Source organism: Juglans regia, chromosome 1, assembly GCF_001411555.2.
Source record: "Juglans regia cultivar Chandler chromosome 1, Walnut 2.0, whole genome shotgun sequence".
Classification (NCBI taxonomy): Eukaryota; Viridiplantae; Streptophyta; class Magnoliopsida; order Fagales; family Juglandaceae; genus Juglans; species Juglans regia.
In genome coordinates this window covers 13,441,610-13,467,093 of record NC_049901.1, presented here as the reverse complement: position 1 = coordinate 13,467,093, position 25,484 = coordinate 13,441,610, and the positions used below count along the sequence as shown (strand labels likewise).

Genomic DNA, 25,484 nt, shown 5'->3' with positions numbered 1-25,484 from the left:
TGCTCTAACACAACCAACGCCACCAGGCAATAATGAGGTGTGAGATTATTTTCACCTTTATAAATCTTCCTGAAATCTTTAAATCTTGATGTCTTTGTTTTAATTTTTCAATTTTGCATATCTCCAGGAAATTTTGTGCATGCCCCATGGGACATAGTGTAAATCAGTGGCCGAGTTTGAACAACAATTGGTTTAGATGAATTGGTGTAACAGATGGGTAAATGTGTAATTGTGTCTTTTGTATTTAGTTTTTACCCATGGTTGCGCACGTGAATGTGTATTTGTAAATGGGTTTAGTTTTTATCCTTAGGTAAATGTGTGATTGTAAAATGGTTGAATGGGGTATGAAAATAGCATAGTCCCTTATCTCTCATTTCCTTTATTTGTTGTTGGTTAATTTTTTGTATAGGTAGTGAGAATTTTTGGATGTTTCTGTTGGGTTCTGTTGTGTTTTTATGTTGATTAGTTGGGAAATGGTTGGGACTCTTGAGAATCCCTCGGTCATGTGAGTAGTTGATTCCAGATTTGTGGCTTTTTTTTTTTTTTTTTGCAAAGTTAACATTCTCCTCTTGAATCTTGGCTAGGCTATAGGCTAAAATTAAGTTGGAAGGGTTGAACATCCTGACAGGTAAACAAATGTCATCCCTAAGGCCTTTAAGGAAACAACTAAGTTTGTAGGTATAAGACAAACCCCTCAACCTGTTAGACAAGGTCTCAAACCTAACTTTGTACTCTTCCACAGTGCCATTTTGTCTCAACTTAGTAAGGGTTTTCATAGGGTCATTATAGGCATTAGGCCCAAATCTCATCAACAAAGCCCTAATAAAGGAATCTCAATAACTAATCTACCTAGATTCATCTAAATCTTGGAGCCAAATGAGGCCTTCCCCTCCATGTCAAAGGAAACTAGTCTTAAACAATGTTGTGACAATGTATTATGAAAAGTAAAAAAATGATGCACTTTATAAATCGAACCTGCAAGATCTTTACCATGGAAGACTAGGAAGTCCAGTTTTACAAGTCTAGCTTGTATTTCTCCCATGTGCTGAGGTGTGACAAGTCCCTCTCTAGGTTGTACATCAAATGTTGATTCTCCATGGCTATTTTTCTGGTTCCTCTTGTGCATCTTTGTTGTCAAAGCTACAAGCTGTTGTACTATTGTGTCAGATTGCCTTTTTAGAGTAAGCACCTCAGTCTCCAACACATCATTTGATTTTTTTTTAGGGCATTGAACCCATCTTCTAGTTGATTTAATCTTGTAACCTTTTGTCATGCTTGTAATATTGATATATAAAGAACGATGTCTCTGATAATACTTTGTAACACATCGAAAATAATAAAGAAAAATGACAGGTATAGTAGCTCTCTTCGAGGGGAGCACCTCCAGGAAAATTGGGAATGAAGAGAAAAAATTTAGGATTTTAGATATATTCCAGATAACTTCCCAATCCCTTTCCAGGCATACAAATAAGACTGACTCGCTAAACGAACACAAACTATAGCCACGAGCCTAACTAACATACTCTTACAAGGGAAATTTAAGAATTCAAGACTACGACCATACTCCAGAAGATCACAAGTACTTAAAAGGCCCAGAGGCCTACTTACATACTTAGACAACTATTAAGTAAAGAAAACATGAAATAAAGGAAACATAATAAGACCATGGGCCTCTTACAAATGCGAGCCCACATCACATCCCTCAGCCCATGAGAGTTCAACTACTAGTCAATAAAAAAAATTGAACATGTAGTAAATAAAAAATGTTTGTTACTCATTTTCATGTGTTTATGTTCTTAATTTTTGCAATAAATACATGTGTCGACGTTCCACCCTTAAAAAATAATGTTTAACATTCAAACGTCACATGATCTTCATATATCTACGTACATATATGTTCGATATTAATTTTCGATCCATATATACATATATATATATATATATATATATATATATATATAACGTTTGAATGTGGTCATTTAGGTTTGAATGCAAAAGTTTAAAACCGATCGAACTATAATTATTCAATATTTGATCAATGGTTGTTTAGTTGCTTAATGAGGTATAATGTTGATCATGTTCGACTGTATCTTGTTTGTCCCATGTTTTCTATGACAGTTTACAAAAACTGTCACAAAAAATCAATTTGCATGTTGTATCGAGATTAATTACGAAATTATCATGTTTGTCCTAGGCCTGATATTGCTGGTCTGACTCTGTACAGATCAGAAATAGACAGGATAATTAATACGGCTCATATTTATAACTAGATCTACAGGTTCCTTGCTCTATTTTCTGATTGTTTTCACAAAGTACTTCATCATATTTTTAACAAAGTTAACCTTATATGATTACTATTTATTATCATAATATTTCGAAAAATATATATATTATTGGTAGGCTATATTATATATAATACGTTCTAAAGATAATAATGTAATTTATATTCATGGCTATATTATTTTTAGTAAAACAAGAATGAATGAAGCTCGTTCATGTAAAGATTCATCAACGTCTTGCCGCCGGTCGGTCTATATATATATATGATCTATTGGCTCAAATCTCACAATACCAATGAAAACAAGATCAACAACAAACCAACCAAAATATTTGCTCCATATGACAAGCGAGTCCTCTCTCCGGCGCTCTCAATTTGAATCGGGAACAGGCAATTTCCTTGAGATGCATTTTGCTGTACGATCTCAGCTAAGCCATTGAATTTGCATGCCTCAACGCTTTGGTCTTGCATTTGGTAGTACATATTAAAAGCATATGATATGTTCCCTTGCATGTCCAAATTGTTGCACGAGGAGCCGTATGTCAAGCTGGTACAGTCGGAGTTGGCGCATGCATAATCAACTTCAGCTCCCACCTCTGTCATTTTCTTAAGACTATCCTTTTTCAACACGCACCATTGACGGTCCAAGTATAGTACTCCAAGGGCACCTATTGGCATCTTGTCCTTACCTTGTCCAGTGAAATCAATCTCAAACTTGGGTTGTCCATCGTATCGAAAAATTCCCCAGTGGCGCTCAAAGCCCCCCGGTGCGATGCTCTTCATGTCCTCGTCGAATAGGCCGAAGAGATACACTAGTAATGGCTCTGGCCGAAGCGGGGTTCCCTTTTTGTTGGCCAATTTCTTTAACAGACCATCATAGAACCTTTTTGCCAGCTTTGGGCTGGCATTTTTGTCCCCATCAGTAGGCCATCCAACTTCCCCGACAACGATTTTCAAGTCCTCAACGCCATTCTTTTTTAGCGTCCAAACGAGTGTATCAAAGTTTGCATCAAACACGTTCGTGTATTGGAGATTTTTGTCTTGGATTGGCTGGGAGCCGCCATCAAAGAAAGCAAAATCCAGGGGGAATTTGGAGTTTTGATAAAGACTAAGGAATGGATATATGTTGACCATAAAGGGAGCCTTGTTTTCATGCAGGAAACGCACTATTTGGACCATTAGATCATGAATATCCTTGCGAAAATTACCTTCAGATGGTATATTTGAGAGGGATTCATAGACATCAGCATTAAGGGGTATCGTGGCCTTGATCTTGTCTCCAAAGCCAGCCTCATCGAGAGCCTTCTGAATGTGTTGTAATGCCGGGAAAGTAGTCTTCATATAGCTTCCATTGTAACTCGTCAAGAATGGCTCATTTCCGACACCAACATACCTGCAAAATTAATCAAGAACAGCATGTATAATTAATTAGTTAGTTAAAAATAAATCAATTCCATGTTTTGTTGAAACACATGCATGATTTTGATTCTAACTTTATTCACATCATGAATTAGGACGTTTATTTATTTCATGTGTCGTCTGAACATGAAAATTTAATTAATTAAGTTAGCAAATGAATGTCCAAAAGATCATGTAACAATATTATATGACATAATTAATTAATATATAACCTTATATCGACGCCACCATTATCATTGCGAATATGTCTTGTGATATTCTTTTGGACCCAATCTCTGGCATTAGCAGGGCTGCTAGCCAGGTCGTGCAATTGGCTATTAGGGATACCGACCATGACATCGATGCCGGATCCGGCGAAGGCACTGACTGTCCAAGCATCAGCATCGAAAAGCTTCACTTTTTTTATGCCATTGTCATTTAGCATACGAACCACAATGCCGGGAAGCAAAGGGTGTGATGCCTGGGAACCCCAATTTACGCCTACTGGTACTCCTGTAAGGTTAGCTGAGCCCACCAATATTGCAGAAAAGCTCAACAAGATTACCAATATTGCAGAAAAGCTCCACAAAATGAACATGGCTCGTGCCATGGTTTGAGCTGGTCCGGAATATTGGTGGCAATGCAGCTAGACCGGGGTGCTATGGCAGTAAAGCTATGGTTATGGTTATGAAATCGTAGATTAATTTGCATGGATCTTGGGGTTGAAGAAGAGTTGATATTAATGGATAGCAACGAGATTATAATGTCATAGAGAAAACTGCATGCATGGGTTGATCTCTAAGCTGGTCTTTTGCAATATGGGTGGTGTTGGGTAGGCCTTTCTTGTAGCTAGCTGTAAATAAATAACTGTTAAAAGAAGGGTTCAACGAGTTCGTTAGGATTGATTTTCTAATCTTAGTTGGCATACAACTTCTAAAAAGACACCGCGCGTGCGTCATATATAAAGAAAAGGAGATACCTTACCCTTCAGGCTAAGAAATTTATAACCACCTATCAAATTTTTATATAATTTTGGCCAAACAAGCATTCAATTCCATTTAATTATCAAGTATATATATATATATATATGCCTCTTATATATATAACAAAAGAATCAAAAAATTGAAGAACGTAATAAATTACTTGATAAATGATTTTTTAGAAAACAAGAGTTTAAAATAAAAACAATATTATCTTTGGGAAAACTAAAATTGTATATTAAATGTAATTTTTAGATCTAATTTTATATTTTTAAGGAGAAAATTTGATATATTGCAAATTTTTTGTAGTTTGGAAGTGGTTGTCAAAATTGATCGTTTGCAAAATTATTACAAATTGGTGATAGTTTGAAGCAAATTTATATATTTTCCCAAAGGAAAATGCTATTTGAACCGATAATTTTGACAGATTAAAGTAACCGATTGACTTTATTTTTTGTTATTTAATGATTAAAGAAGTGATTATTAGTGAATTGATTTTTTTTAAATATTTAAATATATAAAAAAATGATTGAAATAAAAGAGAAAAAAAAAAGTGCATTTGTACTTATCGGTCAGGTTTTATCGATCCTTCATCGGTTCCTCTAGCAACGTCCTTTCCCAAATATAAGTAAAGAAAGATGGAGAGAGAAAGAAAGAAAAAAAAATGATAGCTTTATCGAGGCTGCATTTAAAATAGATGAATTTTAGTAATAATTTTCAAAATAAAATGGTTGTAAATATGAACATGATCAAGATCAATAGGTTATTGTCTAAATATGTACACTAGATATGAATCTTACATAATGAACTATGCCTACTAATTTCAGGTCAAGCTTAAATCCAACAAAGAATTTCACAGGCCAACACAAAACTATATATACCCGATTAATCGACTTTCAAGCCATTCGAACAGGGGGACCAAAAAAAGAAATATAAATATTCTTTTGATCAAAGCCGCCTAGCTAATTAAGTACCAAATGAACCATTATGATCTCAATATTCCTATAACTTAGGCGGAATTTTATAATTGATGGGTGTTAAAATTGTTCTTGGTAGACTTTCTGAATTTTTTGAGTCCACTCCATTATGTCTATGCATGGCTTCATGGTCATGGCTCACCTTATTCCTTAGAAATCATATCACATCGATGGAAATAGTTGCATAGAGAAGAAAATCATTAAATTATCAAAGAGGGAATTAAGTAGAGTGGTCGAGTTAAAGAATACTTTTTAGAGAAATAATATTTGCAATTTTAGTAGTATTAGGTATTTTCCACTCCCCTGCATTGAGAAGGCTCGGATTGAACTTCACCCACATATCAAGTTGATTAAGCAGTTTCCATTTCAATTTTGTAATATGGGCTCTGCTCACGTTCCGCAATATTCTCCTTTTATGTCCAAACCTCCATTCTTCTATAGTATATATATAAGAAAACAGAGTCTCAAGATTTGAGGGTATAATTTCTCTTCTTTGGGAAACCTCACCAAAAGTCCTTAAAACATAAAATCCAGGGTTATGCAGATAGACTTTGGAAGCATGAATGTAGTAGCCATGAGGTAGAAGGGGAGAGCCATTGCCATGCACCGTTTGTATAAGCACTGTTCTGCTTGCCCGGGGATAAAGTTGGCTTTTTACCCTTCTATACGGCTGTGAGTAATATCCACAATATCTGTGAAGATCTTTATTTGTGACTTATTTACCCATTTGGATTGGAAGCCCTCACCTTGCTATTCTTTTTCATTTTTATTTTTATTTTTTTGAGAAAACCATACTCATTCACATTCACTTGTAATAAAAGAGTCAATTACATACCATATGATCTTTCATTACAGCAGAATAAATAACATTTGGTCCCTCTTCCATCCATATTTGCTCTCCATCCATCTGTAATGCCTTCCTTGATAGAGTATGAGCTGCACTGTTTCCTTCCCTATATGTGAACAAGGCTTGCCAGTCTGATCTCAATGAAAATAGATGCTTGATATCTTCCAATAGCTCCCCCTACCATGACCATTCCTGCTTGCAATCAATAATAGCCTATATCACATTTTTTGCATCTCCCTCGAATATGACATCTTTAATATCAAGATCTCTACAAAGTTCAACAGCCCTCCATAAAGCACAGTATTCAGCAAGAGTAGGTATCCCACTAAATGGCTTACCAAAGCATAATGAGAAATAATCTCTCCCCTGCAATTCCTTGCTATTAAATCAATTCCCAATTTCTGATTTACAACATCTAATGCCACATCAAAACTAAGTCTTGTAAATCCTTAATGGGGTTTTATCCATTTGGTTTCTTTTCTACTATCTCCTTTTTGCTCCTTAACTTCTTCATTCAGCCTATGAGCTTTTCGAAATTCTGCAAGGCTTGAAATGGCAGTATTTACTACTTTGTTGAGGCTATCAAATCTATCCTCGAAATGAGCTTATTTCTTCTAGTCCACAACCCTTTAATAATGACTGCTAGCTCTTCTAGTTTCTCCATCTGAAAATATTACTTCTAGTTTGTATTTCAACTAATGAGTCTGAATGCCTACACAATATCCCTCTCATCTGAAATAACACACATAAACACTTAACACTGCAGTCTTCCTCATTAAAGTCCACTGAAAATGTCACCGGTTTAGTGAACTCCTCAATACGAACTCCATCTTCTACCAAATAACTCTTCATTACACTATCCGATGTAAGTAAAGATGGATCCAAATCGAGCAGACCAATTACTTGCTACTGAACTTCCTTAAATTTAGCGTTAGTGTACAACTCTTATAATTTCTTTTCAATTGGAAATCTAGATATGCAGGGAATGATCTCGCTAAACGACTGAAATTCTGCATGATTTTCATTCTCAATTTTCTTCCTCAACGCATTGTCAAACTGGTCAACAAACTCCTTCAAGTTTGTCTTCGAATGAACATAACCGTCAAAAAAAGCATTCATACTCTCGCTGTGCTGGGTTGTACTCATTCCAGCCCAAAAGTGCTCTTTTAGGAATACCGGTACCCAATACTCACGCTCCACATATAAACTTTTCAATCATACATTCTCATGTAAGTCGTATGTGTTAATAAACCCAGCCCAACATTTCTCAAACTCCTCAATAGTTTGTGTCATACACTCATCAGTTGAGTTTTTAGCCCACTTCTGTACGCAGCATACGACCCAAGTTTCTCAGTGACTTTCTTCAGTATATGTCACAAGCATAATTTATGTCGAGTTTCTGGAAAGACGGTAGCAATTGCATTTTTCATTGCTCTGTCTTGATCAGTAATAATAGCCTTTGGAGCTATACCGTCCATACATTGCAACCAGATTTGGAATAGCCATGTAAATGTCTCCGTGTCCTCACTGGAAATCAACCCAGCTCCCAAAAGAATCGACTGCCCGTGGTGATTTACACCGACAAATGGTGCAAATGGAATCACATACCTATTCGTTAGGTATGTGATGGCGAATGTAACTACATCACCAAAATATTGGTAGGTTGCCCGACTACGTGGATCTGCCCAAAAAACATTTTTTAATCTACCGTCATCGCCTAAATCCATAATGCAAAAAATCTGTTATTCTTGTACTGCATCCTCATAAAATAATCCTGAAGTGCTCCAGCACCACCTGCGCCAAGTCGGAGATGTCATGCTTTGTCGATGTAATTGCGACAATCCTTTTCAAAAAATGGGAGGTTCTCAAAGCCACTTGTGCCAACGACAAGCAAACCGTAACTCTTATTCAATCGGATGACAGCTAAGTCGTTTGTGTCTATGACTCTTTTAACGGTCTCACTTACTTCTCTGTTACATCGAAAAAAGCGGGATTTCTTTGGGCTGAGGGCGTGATTATGTGTATTATGGACAATTGTTATCCGCATATTTCTCTCAACTCTTAAGGTATTAATTCTTGCCTTACAGTCTGTTTTTCCCGTCGGATGTAGGTTGGCGACATTCGAACTCTTATTCCGGGCCTTCCCTCCCCGTGCACAACCAATGGTGACATATCTGACACTTTGATCCTCTGACCTCTTACTCCTCTGTGTCATCACCCCAAACTTGCATTTTTTTGCATACTGTTTATAATAGCTCAACAAATTTTCAAACAAATTGAACTCCATCCCCGACTTTGGCTCCTCAATAATATCATCACCATCCAACGATGGCACTACCAGTAGTGTACCGGTAGTGCCATCGTCAGTTTCCCGTTCATCTGGTCTATCCAATATAATTTCTTCATCAACTCTAGTTGAAGAACATGGAGGTTCAGTTTCCAAACACTCGGGTCTATTTTCTTCACTAACTCTAGCACTTGTTGCGGAGCTTGTAGTGATAACTGGCCACGGATGTCCCATCCCATATTGAAATGGGTAACCAACGTTTTGTTGAAAACAAAAAACAAAAAACATTTAAATCGTAATAAAAAGTTAGTTACGTTATAACTAAAAGACAACAACGAAGTTGAAAAACCACCTGAATGTTGCTTGGATTTTTGTTGTCATCTGGATATGGCAGAAAAGCTGGTGAACATGCAAGCATTGGTCCAAAGTAACCATGCATGTAATTTGGATAATTTAGTAGACCAGTTTGAGGGATGTCCTAACATAAAAATAAAAATAATAATTAGGACGTTAAACATTGAGTTGCAATAAGTTTTAAAATTATGAAATAACATACTAAGTTTGACGGATTTGAGCTAGATGGTGTTAGCTGAGATAGGTGTTCTTCTCCTTTTCCCATGCCTTGTTCAAGTTCTTCAATATCCAAAGTCAGTCTTTGATAAATTTTCAGGAAATTTAATTCAATCGACCACCAGTGAGGACTAATATTGTACATATTTCTTCCAAGAATTACAAAACTTATCAAAATTTGATAAAAATTCAAATAAGATTTATTTACAATGTCAAACCATTGATGCTAACCAACCCATACAATATATTCAAAGGGGCAAGCATGACATCCCTCAAAAGGACCACACTAATCAAACTTTACCAACATCAATCTTCAATATTTTTAATTTTTACGTAATTAATTAATACAATTACTTGTTTTGTATGTGTAGGAAAAACAAAAACTCATTTGAGAGCTATTGTTTTGAATCTTGATGATCTGCATATCTACAAACCAGAAAATTGATATCTTCAGCCAACCAGAAATAGATCATACAAACATCCAAACTTGTGGAACTGACTTGAAAAAAAAAACTAATACATGTGACTCGAAATATATTTTCATCCAACAAACATCCAAACTTGCAGATGTTAAAACATTTTTTATTACAGATTGAAGCAAACATCTGTCTTGATGGTACCTTTTGGTGGCGATGGTATGGAGACAAGGCTGACCGACGAAGCTGACCCGAACTGCTGCCCCACGAAGTTGACCCGAACTGCTACTGGCCGACGAAGTTGATCCGAACTGATGCTGGCCCACGAAGCTGACCCCAATGAAGCCGACCCAAACCAAGTCCACGAAACTGACCCACACCAAGCCCACAAAACTGACCCACACCAAGCCCACCAGACTGGCCTTCGGTTGACCCACCCAACGTAGTACCCACTACCCACCCCAAATCGTACTCACACGAGACGGAAGGATCCCGCACCCACACGAGAGTCCGAGACGGAAGGATAGCTTGGTCATAATGATTTTCGTCTCAAAAGCGGGAAACGAAATGGGTTCGCTTTTTTTTTTTTTTTTTTAATTAATCGACTGACGTGGCATGCATAAGACGACTGTGCATAGCAGAATTGAATTATTAACCTCATCAATCACCCTCCAAATTATCAAGATTATTATATTGGATCTATTTTCCCCTTAGAAGGACAAGACCACCCCTAAAAAGTCTAAAAAAAACAATCTTAAAAATATTTATAAATTAAAAAAATTAGTTTGTGATTTTTTATATATTTTTAATTTCTACAATTTAAAGATATTTATATCCCGTTTTTGATAGAGAGGTCTGATTCTAATTTCTGGATAATTTAAGGAGTGATTGCGAAAATTAACAAAGGATGGTTGTAAAGTAGGATGAAAATTTAAGGCGGAGATAATAGAATGAGATGAAATAATTTTAGATAAAAGTTAAAATTTGAATAAAATTATATTAGAATGTTATTCTTTTAATGTTATTATTATTTTAAGATTTGAAGAAGTTGAATTATTTAATATATTTTGTATAAAATTTAAAATAATTTATAATGAAAAGATGAAATGAAATGAGATGAGATGAGATGATAATGTTAGGGTTGGTTTAGATTCAGAGGTGAAATGAGATAGTTTTAGATGAAAGATTAATGTTGAAAAAAATATTGTTAGAATATTATTTTTTTAATATTATTATTATTTTAAAATTTTAAAAAATTGAATTGAAATTTAAAAAAATTGAATTATTTATTATATTTTATATAAAAATTTAAAAAAATTATAATAATAAAATAAAATAAAATCAAACATTTTCAAACTGGGCTTAATATAAACGGACCTTACATCCTCCTATTTAACGAAAAGAAAAGGGGCCAAACTTGGCTACGGTATAGACACGACCAGCCAACCAAACGAAAGACTGTCATCGACGCGATACTGCTCATCCTTCTCCCCCTCACCACAAGGTCCACAACGCAGTCAGCGCGCCTGCTCTCTGGTCTCTCTCTCTCTCTCCCCTCTTCTGACCACAATGTAGCACACCCGCACTTATTTCATCTGAACTCTGGAATTGACTTGCAAAGATAAACTGAATAATTGCCTGAATAGATTTTGTTACTGTTCGTATTGGTTCTGCAACTTATATTCCCGGAATGACAATTTTTTTTGGTTTTTCTGTACAGAATGATAACAGTCATAGTGGTTTGTAAGTGTACCAATTTTGAGTTGTGGTGGTGGTAAAGTTTCGCGACTTTAAATGGGTCCTATTACGCTAGCCGCCGATGCCAAAAGCTCTTCAGTCGCTTCATTAGGTAACCCATTTCTTGAATATCAAATTGTGTATGATTTTATGTGAATGTGTTTTTCAGTGATATTACGTAATTTGTGGCATAATATAGCGTTGTTATTGTTTAATACATAACACGTTAAACTCTCAAAATACCAAAAAGTAAAATGTACAACCTTGTTTAAGAAACGACGGTTAAGACTACATCACATCACCTATTTTTCATCTATCTGAAGTTACTAGAATTAGAAAAAAATATTATTTGTCACATTTGATTGTTGGAGTTTGGTAATGTGTCAGTTTTGTTAGTTTGGGGTGTAAAATATGAAGTATTTGTTAGTTGAAAGCTGCAAAGTATATTTCCCTTATTGTTAATTCCGCTATAGCTAATGTATTCCCATGTTTGAAAACATGGCTTCATAAATTTTTATAAAAGTTTACAGTGATCAAATGTGACAGTTGTTCTTTTATTCTCTTTTCTTTTCTAAGTCCTTTTTAATGGTCAAAAGCTTATTCTTTTTTAGGCATATGATTTAAACTTGTATTTCTCTGTCAGTATGTGCCTGGGGAAAGGATGTTGGCATCCACTTCAGGTTTTGAGGAAACTCCCAGTTAATCTCATACTTCTGTTCTGAGCCTAACGCAAGATGTGATTGGGATTATTATATATGTTTCCTAAGTGATACTTTTATTATATTCTGTTGCTTTTTCTTTCTTTCTTTTAACAGGTTATATGGTTTTGCAGATGCACGTGAGAGGACAATGCGAAACTCACAGCTAGAAAGAAGACAGTCTTTTGCATCAGTCAACATGGGAGAAGAAAAGCCATTTGACTTTATTCGTACTTTCTTTGGTATGCTAAAAAATCTTTGTTAAAGAAGTAGTAGCAAGGTTTATTATTGTTTTGGGGTTGACTAGAAATGATACTGAAGCTCAATCTCTAAATTGATGATAGGTTGACAGACTCTAATTTAAGATGTATATTTATGAAATCAAGTTCAATTTGGAAAGAATTTGATGTACAGGGTACAATTATATTCTTACATAAGTGACTGCAACTTTAAAAGGTGGAGTCATGGCCACCAAACATGGTATATCCTCTTTCAACCTTGGAGAGTAAATGTAGAAACGAGTATTTAATTTATCAATCAGTTACTATTTTGGACCAGTGAAGGATTGCTAACATTATGGTCGAGTCTCTCCCTCTCGCTCTCTCTCTGTCCCTCACAATCACTTTTAGCTGTACCTTTTTCGTATATGGTGCACATTGAATCTGTTGAATTAGAATAACATTGCTTGATGGATTATAAAATTATTGAGGCTTAAAAAATTGCAGTAATGAAAATTTGCATAACCAGAAACTGGGATATATTTCTATTTTAAGTGATTAGGAATCTTGTATAACTAAGGATGCATGTTTTGACACTGCATGAAAATAAAGCAATATCCCATGTTGGCAGAGGAAAATGCAGATGCCCAATGAGTTTTTGGAACAAAAGGAAAAGAGACAGTTTTTTCGTTGTTTCTTTCATAAGTTATGCTTGAGGGGTCATAGAAAGCATGTTGGCTACTGACTGACACTGTAAAGCCATTGGTCTTGACTAGATGGAATGATAAAAGCTTTTGCCCTTCAGACTTGTACAGATAGAGAGGAAGAGTGGAGCATTTCCTTTTTCATGTTGTCCAATTCTTTGATTACATTAAATGCACAATCTATACTAAGAATATATCTATTGCATCCAGTTTTTAGTTTCTAACTAGTCTGGCAGTGGATTTTGCAGAGGGTGTTATAGCAGGAGGTACAGCTGGTGTTGTTGTTGAGACAGCTTTATATCCAATTGACACTATAAAGACACGGCTACAGGTAGGTTATCTATGTATATTATCTATGTATATTTAAGTTATAATTAGTGTTTGGATGCAGATTATTGAATATACTGTACCGGGTCATTGTTCGTTTTTGGCTGAGAATATGGATCTAGAGATTGTTCTTTGATTATATATTCATGGAATATCAACTGTAAATGTTATTAAGCTGATTTGTGCCTCTATGATTTATCAACCACGTGCTCAAGATCTGTTCTGAGGTCCTGAAGTTTCGTTCTTTGATTCTTTCCTGCCTTGACCAGATAATTGTTCAACTATGTCCTGGCCTCTTAGTTTAGCATCAGCATGCATTGGCCAACTCACGAATTTATTTTCATGGGGTTCTAAATTACGGAGGATTCATTCCTGATTACTTTAGTTGATTGTTAATCATAATCAAATGAATAAATAAATAGATGAGAGATAAATATATGTAGCATCCTAGATCAATTTTCAATATTTCATGTTCAGTAGTCTGTATCATAAGTGTTAGGGACTTTAACTTTTTTAGTACTATGATTAAATATTAAATCATGCAGGACAACAAAGCAATCTAAAAATTACTCAGATGTGCTTCTAATTCTTTCACAGAGATTATGGATGCGACCTCACAATCATTAAAATAAACTTTGAAACCCTCTTTCATAGTTCCCAACTATCAGTTTGATATGAATTCAGCATCCTGATTTTTTCGTTGTCTACAAAAGTCTTGCTCATGTTGTTTCTGAATTTTATCATTGCGCTTTGGTTACAGGCTGCACATGGCGGCGCAAAAATAAATTTGAAGGGCCTTTATTCTGGATTGGCTGGAAATCTTGCTGGTGTCTTACCGTAAGTACCTTTCAAAGTGCAGAGTGACTCCATTTTCTTCTTTGGTTTGTCAGGTGTTTTTCCTTTCTTGTTTAGGTCATCCCTAATCATGTATCATAGGCATACTGATGTTTCTTCTTCTCAATCTTGATGAATCTGATTTGCTTCCTTTCCATTAATTAATCAAGTAATAATAATTTGAAAAATATGAGTGGTCATGGTGAAATTCTTCTTCCAAATTGCCTTCTCCTAGCCCAATCACAGTATCAACATTGTGCAAATGCTCAGATGCTGCAGGCTGGCTGTCCTAGTTTGTGTAGAAGAATAATAGATGGTCGAGCAGTTATGAAAGCAATAATAATGCATTTGCTTTTTGAAAAAAATGTGCAAAACTTTTGTTAGTTTGCAGACTTTTGAGAGCAAAGATGGCAAAATCTTTTTGAAATCCATAAGTGCTGGATCTGTGTCATGTTCTCCAGCGCCCAACACACTGGCTTCCTAATGGAAGTGTGCTAATTATAGTTCTTATAGAAACTTCTTTCCTTCTTTTGCCTTGGGATATGTTTGCTAGAAAGACCGATTTGGCTTCAAATCCAAATCGTTTTGATAATATTCTTTTATGGGCAGGGCTTCTGCTGTATTTGTTGGTGTCTATGAACCTGCGAAGCAGAAATTGTTAAAGATGTTTCCTGAAAATCTTAGTGCTGCAGCTCATTTTGTATGAGATTCTTCAATTCCCTCTTATCATGAATGTATTTGCTTCGCTTGGGCACATGACTAATTAATCATTTTTTATTTATTACTTTAATACCTTGTTAAGTTTGGAACTAACAAGGCATTAGTTTATTATGCTAATCGAAGCCCCAAACACATTTTGGATGAATAAGCTTATCAAATGTCTCAACAGCTTCCCCTTTGTACCAGAGTTCTAGAAGATAAGATTTTGTTTTTGTCCTAGCGAATGATTACATCCACTGTATTACCGTCCAAGAAAAACTGAGAAAACATGTCCAGTCTTCAGCTATTGTGGCCAATTAAGCCCCCCGAATTTCTTTAGTTTTTTACACTACGTTAAAAAAAAACCATTATGGCTATTGAACTTCATGCAGACTGCAGGGGCTATAGGAGGCATTGCTGCTTCTCTCATTCGTGTTCCAACTGAGGTAGAGAACATATTACTGACATTTGCAATGATTTTAGCTGCTTTACTCTACCTTTTCCCCTTTAAACTCCTCAGGTTGTTAAGCAAAGGATGCAGACCGGACAATTTACTTCAGCTCCTGATGCTGTACGCCTTATTGTTTCTAAGGAGGGTTTCAAAGGACTCTATGCGGTATGTGGTCCTCATCACTGCTTGCCCCCCCCCCAAAAAAAAAAACCTTGATTTGTTTCCCATATGCATTACATGTGGGTGGCATTGATGCATGACCTGCATCCCATTTGTTATTAGGAGCCTTTTTATGGTTATGTTTGTATACTTGGCTTTCAATTTTGAGATTGCAGGGATATGGATCTTTCCTATTACGAGATTTACCATTCGATGCAATTCAATTTTGCATCTATGAACAGCTTCGGATAGGTTACAAGGCAGCAGTAAGTTCCTTACAATGTAGATTTGAAGTTAACACTTCTTTGAAGAATTGATTTTACTTGCTGGTTTTCATTTTTCTCTTTGACTGTGCATCATGGTGATGCCATATGGAATGCTTTTTAGGAGTGATGCTCTTATTCATTCGCTGGTTGCAATTTCTCTGACTGCAAGGTGCTTTGTTTGTTCAATGCTTCTTTATAGATGATTTTTCACCGTACCATGTGATCTAGTGCTTGGAGTTCCTATCATGGTAACCTCCAAGTTTTACTGACAGGGGAATTATATGATCTAATATTGTGCCCATTAAATTGAGACTAGGTTTTTTTTAGGTGAGTTTTAGAAGGAAGATCTCTCCTATACTTAAGCTTGGTTGAATCTTTCCAAAGGCATTGGAGTTGCTCTCATGCTTGGGATTTGAAAGATGATTGATTATGTCACAAGACTTGCTGACTATTTTGGGCTACACAAACACTTTTTTCTTAAAGCTCAAACATTGAGTATAGCCCTCAACAACTGTTTATATTATTATGTACTATTGAAATCTGCATCCGATACCTGTTGCACATTTTTAATAGCTTATCATTTGATAGGCCTGCAATGAATTTTGAACTTACAACTTAATGTTACCATATAAATTAATACCAAGCTCATTGTGCAACAGTATAATACGATTTACATGTGTTATAAAATCAAGTCCAGAATCATATTTCTTTGATTTTGTACTCTATGATGTTATAATTATTTGACACATACTCTCTATCTCTCTCTCATAGCATGATCTAAGTTGTTTTAAAGGTTTGCACTTATTCCTTGCTCATCTTTGTATTAAGCATGATTGCAAGTGAAGGAATGTGATTATTGAAGACGGATTTGATTATGTTATTTAGTATGATCAATTATTGACTAACCAAATAAGAGTATATGTGATGGCATGGTAGTAGGCCCTGCTGGTATACATGCTGCTGTGCTTCTATTAGTTTCAATTTTTCTGGGGGGTATGATTGATGATTTTGACATGTTTTCATTTATTTACCAGGCAAAGAGAGATCTAAATGATCCTGAGAATGCCCTCATTGGTGCTTTTGCTGGTAAGAAGACATCTAAATTATGCTATCCGAATGCTTTAATTTAAGATTAGTTATGTTATGATATATTGCAGATAGATTCACACTACATTTTTCCAGCATTCTGCAATTACATAGAATCTTGTCATTCTAGCTATACTCTGAGGACCAAATCCGTTCATTGGTAGTCCATCTGATTTAAGTATGGTTTATTATGATGAGATTCTTTACTGATAAAAAAAATTATGTTGAAACTTTGTTTCAGATTTGTCCACACCAGATTCTATTGTCTCATTTTCCCCTCCCCATCCCCCCACAGGTAGAAAAGAGTGATAAAGGTCATAGGATTTGTATGTCCATCATGGACAGTTGAAAATATTGATGGTATGTCACATATCTCATGAAAATAGAAGGTCCCTGTTGTGTTTTAGTTTTTCATTCGATGCAAAAAAAGCCATTACTCAAAATTTGGTCACAACATAAAATTGCAGCTCTCACTTGTACTGATGATGCAGAGCAAATTTTGGTTTTCTCGAAAATATTTTTTTTCACTAAACTTCAACAGTATCTTGTAGCAAATCACTCATGGGCACACATACTCGAGAATGCTGCATAGGAGAGAGAATTTTTTATTTGTTCTAAACTGAAATGCACCTAATTCGTGTACAGACCTTGGAGGTTTTTCTTACTTTTCAGCCAATTTTTTAATGGCATTTATTTAGTTGATGTTCAATAATCAAACCTGAAATGGTAGTGTACAGACGACAACTCTGACGTGCACTAGTCTCAAGCTTCAGAAAGAGGAATTGCTCCTCCACTGCCATCTATCCGCTTGTTTGAGGTCCTTGAATTTCCATGAGCATGGATGTGTACTGTGTTTGAACTTTAGTTCGTTTGACAGGAAAATTGTGCTATTAGTTGGTATCATAGGAAAATGGGTGAATCAGGAAATTTACTCAGGATTGAAGAAACACGACACATTTAGCTAGTTTGTTTGTTTTGTCTGTTTGTTTTTTCCACTTTTCCAGTCTGCCAAAGTATGGTATACTATTACTTTGTATCTTTTGGAGGGGGTCTAGAACACCTTTTCAATTTGTGAAAGATCATTGTTCCAGAATTTCTGTACTGTGCTTCAAATTAAACCTCTCTCCTTTAAGTTTTAAAGCATTTGCACACGTGTGCATTTATTGCCCAGCGGGTTTTTCTTTAATTTATAAAAAGTTGAATATCCATTTTTTATAGGTGTACTAACTGGGGCTATAACCACTCCCCTTGATGTGATTAAGACAAGGCTGATGATTCAGGTAAGACCACTCTGCTTCCCGCTATCCCTAATTCTTTATTTTGCTTTTACAAATTTATGCATGCACATCCATCGGATGGTTTATATTTACATGCATTCAGTTTTGTATTTTCAAGTCAGATATGAAATTATATGCTTTGTTGTGTGCTTTTCAAGGGATCTGCAAACCAGTACAAAGGAGTATTTGATTGTGTTCAAACTATCGTTAGGGAAGAAGGACCTCCTGCTCTATTGAAGGTACGAATTTCCTGCTCTAATCTCTTTATAATAGAAATTTCATGGCTATCAAGTAGCTGCTGCTTTTATAATGTGACAAACCTAACTTGTTAAACCACAGCACCTTGAAGCCAGAAATTTCTGTTGCTTACATTTCTTTCAATGGCAGGGCATTGGGCCAAGAGTACTGTGGATAGGCATAGGTGGCTCAATCTTTTTTGGCGTCCTTGAGAGCACGAAGCGGTCCCTCGCTCAGAGGCGTCCTACGCCTCATCAAAACTCAAATACTAAGCAGGATTAAATTTTAGTGGAATGGTAAACCTGCGTCCAGAGAGAGAGAGAGAGAGAGAGTTCTCTTCAATTTTGTTTCTATTGTTTAGGATCTGAGATGTTGAAGGTATGATAATGACGTCTGGCTATGGTTCCTGCCTCCGTGATGCCACTAGTTCTCATGCAAGTGAAATTAGCACTGGAATGATATCCGAGGTTCATTTGTTGCTGAATGAGAAATATACAAGCATGAGATCAGGGCGCTTGTATTTATCTTACTTGGGAAAAATTACCGTTCAGGGCTTTTCACTTTGCAAAGTTGGTATCCCAAAACTCAGCTGACCTCAGTTTAAGGCTGCGTTTGGATGCTTAGCGGAATTTAATTGAATTAAATTCTTTATAAATAGTATTGAGTTGAATAATACAGAGAGTTATATAAAATTCATTTAAATTAAATTTAAAGTATATTTAAATGTTAAAATGAATTTAATATTTTTTACAGAAAATTGAAAAAGATTGTGAATCTTATGTATAAATATGTTTTAAGTTGAAAAATAATGTACATTTCACGTGTAAGAAAGTTTTGAGTTAAGATAAGTTTAGTAATTTGAGAATTGAGCATTTGGATGTTAAACTCAACTTAAAGTTATTTCAACTCATTATTATAACTTTTTTAAATTTCAATACAAAATATAATAGACAATTCAACTTTTTCAAATTTCAAAATAATAATAATATTAAACAATAATATTTTAACAATATTTTATCATCTCAACTCAACTCAATTCAATTCAATTTAACATCCAAATGCTTATGATCTAACTTTCAAATTGATTCATCCTTCAGGACTATGTTAGTCTCTTAAACAGAACATATTGATATAGCACTGACTGCCACGACGCGTGGCATATTATGTACAATCAGCAATTATAAATTTAAAAAAGTACAGTCAGAATGAATAGCAAAACAATTACGAAAATAAAAGACAGAAAAGTAGAAAAGAGTTCTAAAAATAAAATGAAGTTATAAATTTGATAAAATAAACAACTTAAAAAAACAAATAAAAACTTGTACAACATTAATAAAAATTATAACCAAAAAAAAAACATAATTTTAGAAAATCAACAAAAAAAACTTAGAAGACATTAAAATAAAATGAAAAAAATGGCCTACAAGTCGTCATGAATTGCCATATCAGCATTTTTCTGTCAGAAAACTTTTTGGATTTAGTTTATATAGTTTATCCATCATAAGCATCCAAACGCAGCTTATGCTTATGATTTAACTTTCAAATTGATTCATCCTTCAGGACTATGTTAGTCTCTTAACAGAAAATATTGATATAGCACTCACTTGACTGCCACGACGCGTGGCATATTATGTACAATCAGCATTTAGAAATTTAAAAAAGATGTACAGGCAGAATGAATAGCAAAACAATTACGAAAATAAAAAACAGAAAAGTAGAAAAGAGTTCTAAAAATAAAATGAAGTTATAAATTTGATAAAATAAACAACATAAAAAAAAAACAAATAAAAACTTGTACAACATTAATAAAAATTATAACAAAAAAAAAAAAAAACATAATTTTAGAAAATCAACAAAAAAGACATAAAAAAAAAACACATAAACAACTTAGAAGACATTAAAATAAAATGAAAAAAATGGCCTACAAGTCGTCATGAATTGCCATATCAGCATTTTTCTGTCAGAAAACTTTTTGGATTTAGTTTATATAGTTTATCTATCACCATCAGTTATTGGAGCGACTGGCTTCAGTTTCATCAGTTAAGGGGGGTTCAGCCACTCGAATTTGTTGTTAAGATAAATTTGAGTAGAGTATGCTATCTTATCAAGATGCTTAGAAAAAACTGACCAAAATGTTGAAATAAGATGTAGTTACAGGTTCGGTCTGAAATCCCTTGTTCCAATATGCATTATCTATTTTCTCATTTACCAACTAAGAAGGTTGAGATAAGCTGTGAAGGTTACGGGTAGACTATGGCAGCTCAAACTGAGACAGCAATACAAGATAAATGCACAATATCTTGTACTACCAAGCACTTAGCTAGAACAACGAACCAACTTTGGAGGAAAACTTAAAAAATTAAGAATGATGCAGATTGAAGTGATTCTTGAGTGTATATGCTCAGTTTGGATTGAGAAACTCTCAATCCATCTCATCTTATAATTACAACTTTCACAAATTTCCACATGAAATAAAATAAACAATTCAATTTTTTCAAATTCTAAAATAATAATAATATTAAAAAATAATATTCTAACAATATTTTATTCAATTTTTAACTTTCATCTCAACTCACAATCCAAACCTAACTTAATAGGCTCTATAGGTTGATTTCTCTACATTTATCTAATGTTCTCTCTTTTACAATAAGGAAAAAGGAGAAAGCACTCCTAGATAGATATATTTATAATTTATAGGCTTTTTAAAGAAATGGCCTATTCTTCGATGAACAAGACCAGTTCCAAAGATAAAAAATAAAAATAAAAAATCATTTTCGATTACCTTTATAGTGAAAAAGAATATGAACATATTACACCTTTCTTACAAAATCAAAAGGAGCATTTGTTTGTCGATAATGATTCAGTGGGATATACAACTGGGCTCAAAATGAATCAAAAAATCAAAGGGAAAAACAAACAAACAAACAAAAAGAAGCAGAACCAACTCAAAATAATATTACAAAGACTTTGCTAGGCTCGACTAATTGAACTTTAACCTATTTTCCTCACACTACCCTCTCCTTCTGGCCCGTCCAATGAGCTTGAAAAAGAATTTAAAAATCTTTTAATGGGTATACGAATCTAAAACTATCTCAATTTTCATATAACCTACCTCAAATTCATTTTTACCCTGCTTTTGGAGTTTCTTCCCACACCACCATCGCCCAAACAACGAATCCCGCTGCTAATTCATCAAAAGAGACTGCAGGGGATATTAACATCTTCGCCCCCTTCCCCAACATCAACAATAACAATCAATCAAAAATGTTGCCCTTCCCATATGCTTCACATTAGTGGGAGGTAAGCCCCACCATGCCCTCTCCTCAGCACAAGTGGCCCGGCATTGTCAGGGACTCTGTCCAATGCCTTCACGCAGGCATCAATCACATCCTTAAATCCAGTTGCCACATTAGCCAGCTGCAACCGCAGCCTCAAATCCCTCGTTCGCTTTAACAAGCATCTAAATGATCTTGCCAAGTATTTAAACCATTCTGCAGGCAAACCTCCACCAGTTAGCCAAACTGAGAATTGGGACTGGTCCCCTCTGGCAGCAACCTCAGCCCTGTAAAATCTTGCAAGATCAGCAAGCATTGAAGGCTGGAGAGGAAGCACGGCCACAAACTCAGCCACAAAATCTTCTAATAGTTCTGGTTTGAGCATCTGATTCCAAAGAACCAATGCCCACTCACTTGGCTGGTTAAGACCATAGGCTTCAGCAACGATTAGGGCCTCTTGAAAACGGGACTGCTCGACTAGGGCTCGTCTGGCATTGGTTTCAGATCTATAAAGCCACTGGAAATCTGGCATTCGGATTTGAAGGGACACAAGGGAAGCCTGAGCACAAGCTTTGCGTGTTTTGTTGCCAGCATCGATGGAATAATGAACTTCAGCAGCTTCTATGTAATAACGCATGGAATCTAACAGATCTTCATTCTGGTCCTTGTCATAGTGATGGATCCACTGATCAGAAGACTGCTCGGCTCGTGACTCTAATAGAGCAGCTGTTTCATGCTTCATGTCAAAATGGTTGTAGACCTGGGAAAAGGAAATGCATGTGAGTAAAAGAAACGATGGCATATTACTCAATAACTTGTCTCTTACTTTACTCCAGACTTGCAGGGGATTGATGGGAAGCACCATTGAACTTCGCATTAAGAAAACTCAGAAACCAGAAACAGACACCATTAAGTTTTCATTCCTATAACAGTTATTCAAGCTGTCCTAGAGGTTAGAATATATCATACCTAATTTTTCCCAACGTCATTCAACATTGTGTGAAAAATTTGGAGAAAAAATAACCACCGAAAATATAGGCTTGACTACTATCTCAGCCCCTACCATCGCAATCAATTCACTTTGGTCCTAAAAGTATTAGTTGTTTCAATTGGATCCTCGAATTTTTTTTGTTTGGTTCAGTGAAATCCAATCGACCACTCTTAGAAATGGCATGAAGGTTAAACGGGACATGCACTGCGTCCCAGGCATGGGTGCCTAGTCCCCACCAAACCAAAAGATGCATGAGGGAATCCCATGGTTCATATATAACCATCATATCACATCAATTAGGACCCAGTTGAGACAATTGAATTTAGGGATTGAATTGAGGTTGGTTGTAATTATAGGAACAAATAGTAGTTAGGCATCCCCCCGTTTTTCTAGTATTTATCCATTCTATCTATTCATTTGCCAAGTAATCTCACTTAAAGTCAGGATAACCCATTGTAGTGTACAGTTTCTTTACAAACTTTTGATAAACAAAATCGTTCATATGGCCTGTAGGGATATCATGAATGCATATGCATACCATTGCAAATGCATCAAGGTCATTGGGGTTGAACTGTTTCAATGATGTCAGGACAGCCATTCGAAATCCCCTGACAGCCTCAGCAGTGCCTGGGTTTGTATCTGCAGCAGCTGAATATTTTTGAAGAAGAAGATCCAGCTGACCATTTTCTATAAGAATTCCAAGAATGAAATTAAGGGCATGGAAATTTCCAACTCCAGTTATCAGGCGAGCCAAACATGAAAAATCACCCTCGGACACATAAGCTTCAACCCTGGTTGCAGCAAGGGCTACAAGAACATCAACTCCATCAAGGCAAGCTGATGATTTGTAGAAGTGGTGGGACAGAATAAGAAGCTCAACCTGTAACCAAAGGGAGAAAGGATCTTAAGCCCCAAAAGGAAAGGGAATATCTTTTTATCATGAGAAAATATCAATAGTAAAATCCTTTTTTCTTCAATTCTTTAAAGTTGTGTTTTTATTTCTTGCTGGTTATGACACCTTCTTTATCTTCTTATTATATGTAAGATATACACACCAGGTGATCCCATAATTTCACCCTTCACTCGGTTCTTACATGGGGAGAAAATGTCATTTGAGGTAGAGCAAATGGCTTGCTGGTTAAGATACTAGTGACCGTACCCAAAAGAAAGCTTCATAAATAGTTGCTTTTTATAAATAATAACTATATTTATTAACAAGAGCAAAAGGCGCAACTCAGGTACATAGGAGGAATACAAAAGAAACGCCTAGCCAAGAGGAGAAATAGTATAAGCATTTAATGATGCCTGCCAAAGAATAATGTGCATAACAAAGACTGATCACAACTACCTAGGGTTCACTACATGAACTGTTTTCCAGAATGTGATAGTAATATTCTTGGCGTTGGTGATAACAATGGCAAAGTAAATAGTGATAATGATAATCATCATCACATATTTCTAGAAAGACAACCAAGGTTGTCAACTATTAGTCTTTATAGACTCTAATCATATTTGGCACATAGGATAATACCATCATCGTGTCACCATCATAATCATACCTCACAAGCATGTGGTATCTCTTGTCCAGTAATCACCAAACGCATCAATGCATGGCCAATTTCTGGCTCCAAAGGGCAGAGCTCTGCCCACTTCAGGAAGTCTGAAAATCTCCATAGTAGGGGAGCAGGCCCTTCCTCCTTTTGAGAATCCATATATCCCCCACGATGTGCAGCCAATAGGCCCTGGCGAATGAATAGGTTATGTAATATCAGCAATTCTCACAATTCAAAACATAAATAATAGTTCCTTCCATCCATTATCAAAACATTGCAAGAATTTAGTTTCTATCTAAACATAAATAACGGTTCCTCTCATCCAGTATCAAAATTGTAGCCAGAACTTATTCTGAACCCATTCTCCTGCACAAAACTAAGCCTGGACATAAATTGTTTAATTACATTCAAAATCAAAATCCACAGAAAGATCCCATCTAATTTCTTTCGTCCAGTCAGAGTGGTCAACATGGAGCATACCCAAAAGATTTCAGGTTAAACATTATCATCTCATCTAGAATAAAGGTCTAGATTAGATCCAGCAGGAAATAAGGCATGCTCCCACTCATTTGTCTGTCTAAACTTGTGACCTGTACCCACCACTAGGGCAATCACAAAAGCCAAAAATATTTCTTTGACCAACAGCATGCCAATAAAAAATAAATTTAATGAGAAAAGAGTACAAACCTTTAGAAATGATTCTGCAAGAATTTGAGCAATACTAGAGGCTGGCATAGAATGAGCTTGCACAAGGAGCTTTGCCTCCTCAAATGACTCTTGTGCTTTAAGAGAAAGCAGCTGTAGCAATTCGATTGGTTGCTTATCAAATGCCTCCGAAAATGAAAGCCCCAAGACATTCGCAGCTTTCACAACTGCTATTATCCTCTTGCATAGGCCACGTCCACTACCTTCAGTAAAAATAGTTTCCAACATCTCCAAAACCTATATTTTCATATTTAATCTGGATTAATGATAGAATTTCATACACATTGAAAAATAGACATAAGAAGAGAACCTGTAGCCCATTGACAGGACAATCTATATCTATATACTATATAATTTTTGAAGCATAAGCCTTGCTCTCGTGAAGCCACATCTTCCACTACCACATTTTATTGTCATTAAATGAAAATTATTCCTATAAAGCCACATCATCGCTCCAATTATATTATAATTATGTCTAAATTATATAATATATGTAATTAAGTGAAACTTATTA

General features: G+C 35.5%; 3 protein-coding genes across 4 annotated transcripts in view; 1 reads left to right on the top strand and 2 right to left on the bottom strand.

Annotated features, from left to right (window-relative positions):
* Positions 1–2,372: 2,372 nt before the first annotated feature.
* Positions 2,373–4,602, bottom strand: LOC109005356 (glucan endo-1,3-beta-glucosidase 8). The gene is made up of 2 exons (XM_035682830.1): positions 3,910–4,602; positions 2,373–3,671 (listed from the first exon to the last, which is right to left on the bottom strand). Exons 1-2 carry the CDS (start codon positions 4,284–4,286, stop codon positions 2,564–2,566), a joined length of 1,485 nt encoding a protein of 494 aa, XP_035538723.1. The 5' UTR covers positions 4,287–4,602; the 3' UTR covers positions 2,373–2,563.
* A 6,568-nt stretch (positions 4,603–11,170) lies between these two features.
* On the top strand, positions 11,171–19,096 carry LOC109005355 (S-adenosylmethionine carrier 1, chloroplastic/mitochondrial). 2 transcript variants are annotated; one of them, XM_018984265.2, is made up of 13 exons: positions 11,171–11,289; positions 11,474–11,602; positions 12,323–12,430; positions 13,359–13,441; positions 14,198–14,274; positions 14,881–14,971; positions 15,363–15,416; positions 15,491–15,586; positions 15,757–15,846; positions 16,881–16,932; positions 18,151–18,212; positions 18,368–18,448; positions 18,597–19,096. In XM_018984265.2, the coding sequence occupies exons 2-13, from the start codon at positions 11,548–11,550 to the stop codon at positions 18,726–18,728; spliced, it is 981 nt and encodes a 326-aa protein (XP_018839810.2). In that variant the 5' UTR covers positions 11,171–11,289; positions 11,474–11,547; the 3' UTR covers positions 18,729–19,096. The 2 variants fall into 2 exon arrangements, with proteins under 2 accessions (XP_018839810.2, XP_018839807.2); XM_018984262.2 differs by having other exon boundaries at positions 13,347–13,441; positions 18,597–19,090.
* A 2,103-nt stretch (positions 19,097–21,199) lies between these two features.
* Positions 21,200–25,484, bottom strand: part of LOC109005353 — a 58,192-nt gene continuing 53,907 nt past the window's right edge. Inside the window, exons 23-26 of the mRNA XM_035692977.1 lie at positions 24,953–25,207; positions 24,272–24,454; positions 23,251–23,592; positions 21,200–22,481 (exon numbers count right to left, since the gene is read on the bottom strand). Coding sequence (XP_035548870.1) covers positions 21,732–22,481; positions 23,251–23,592; positions 24,272–24,454; positions 24,953–25,207 — 1,530 coding nt within the window. The 3' untranslated portion in view covers positions 21,200–21,731. The remainder of the gene's footprint in view (positions 22,482–23,250; positions 23,593–24,271; positions 24,455–24,952; positions 25,208–25,484) is intronic.

Coding starts and splice junctions, on each gene's coding strand:
- LOC109005356 (XM_035682830.1), bottom strand. CDS start 4,286: ATGGCACGAGCCATGTTCATTTTGTGGAGCTTTTCTGCAATATTGGTA. Junction 3,672..3,909: donor AATGGTGGCGTCGATATAAG/GTTATATATTAA, acceptor TTAATTTTGCAG/GTATGTTGGTGTCGGAAATG.
- LOC109005355 (XM_018984262.2), top strand. CDS start 11,548: ATGGGTCCTATTACGCTAGCCGCCGATGCCAAAAGCTCTTCAGTCGCT. Junction 13,442..14,197: donor CTATAAAGACACGGCTACAG/GTAGGTTATCTA, acceptor CTTTGGTTACAG/GCTGCACATGGCGGCGCAAA. Junction 18,449..18,596: donor GACCTCCTGCTCTATTGAAG/GTACGAATTTCC, acceptor TTTCAATGGCAG/GGCATTGGGCCAAGAGTACT.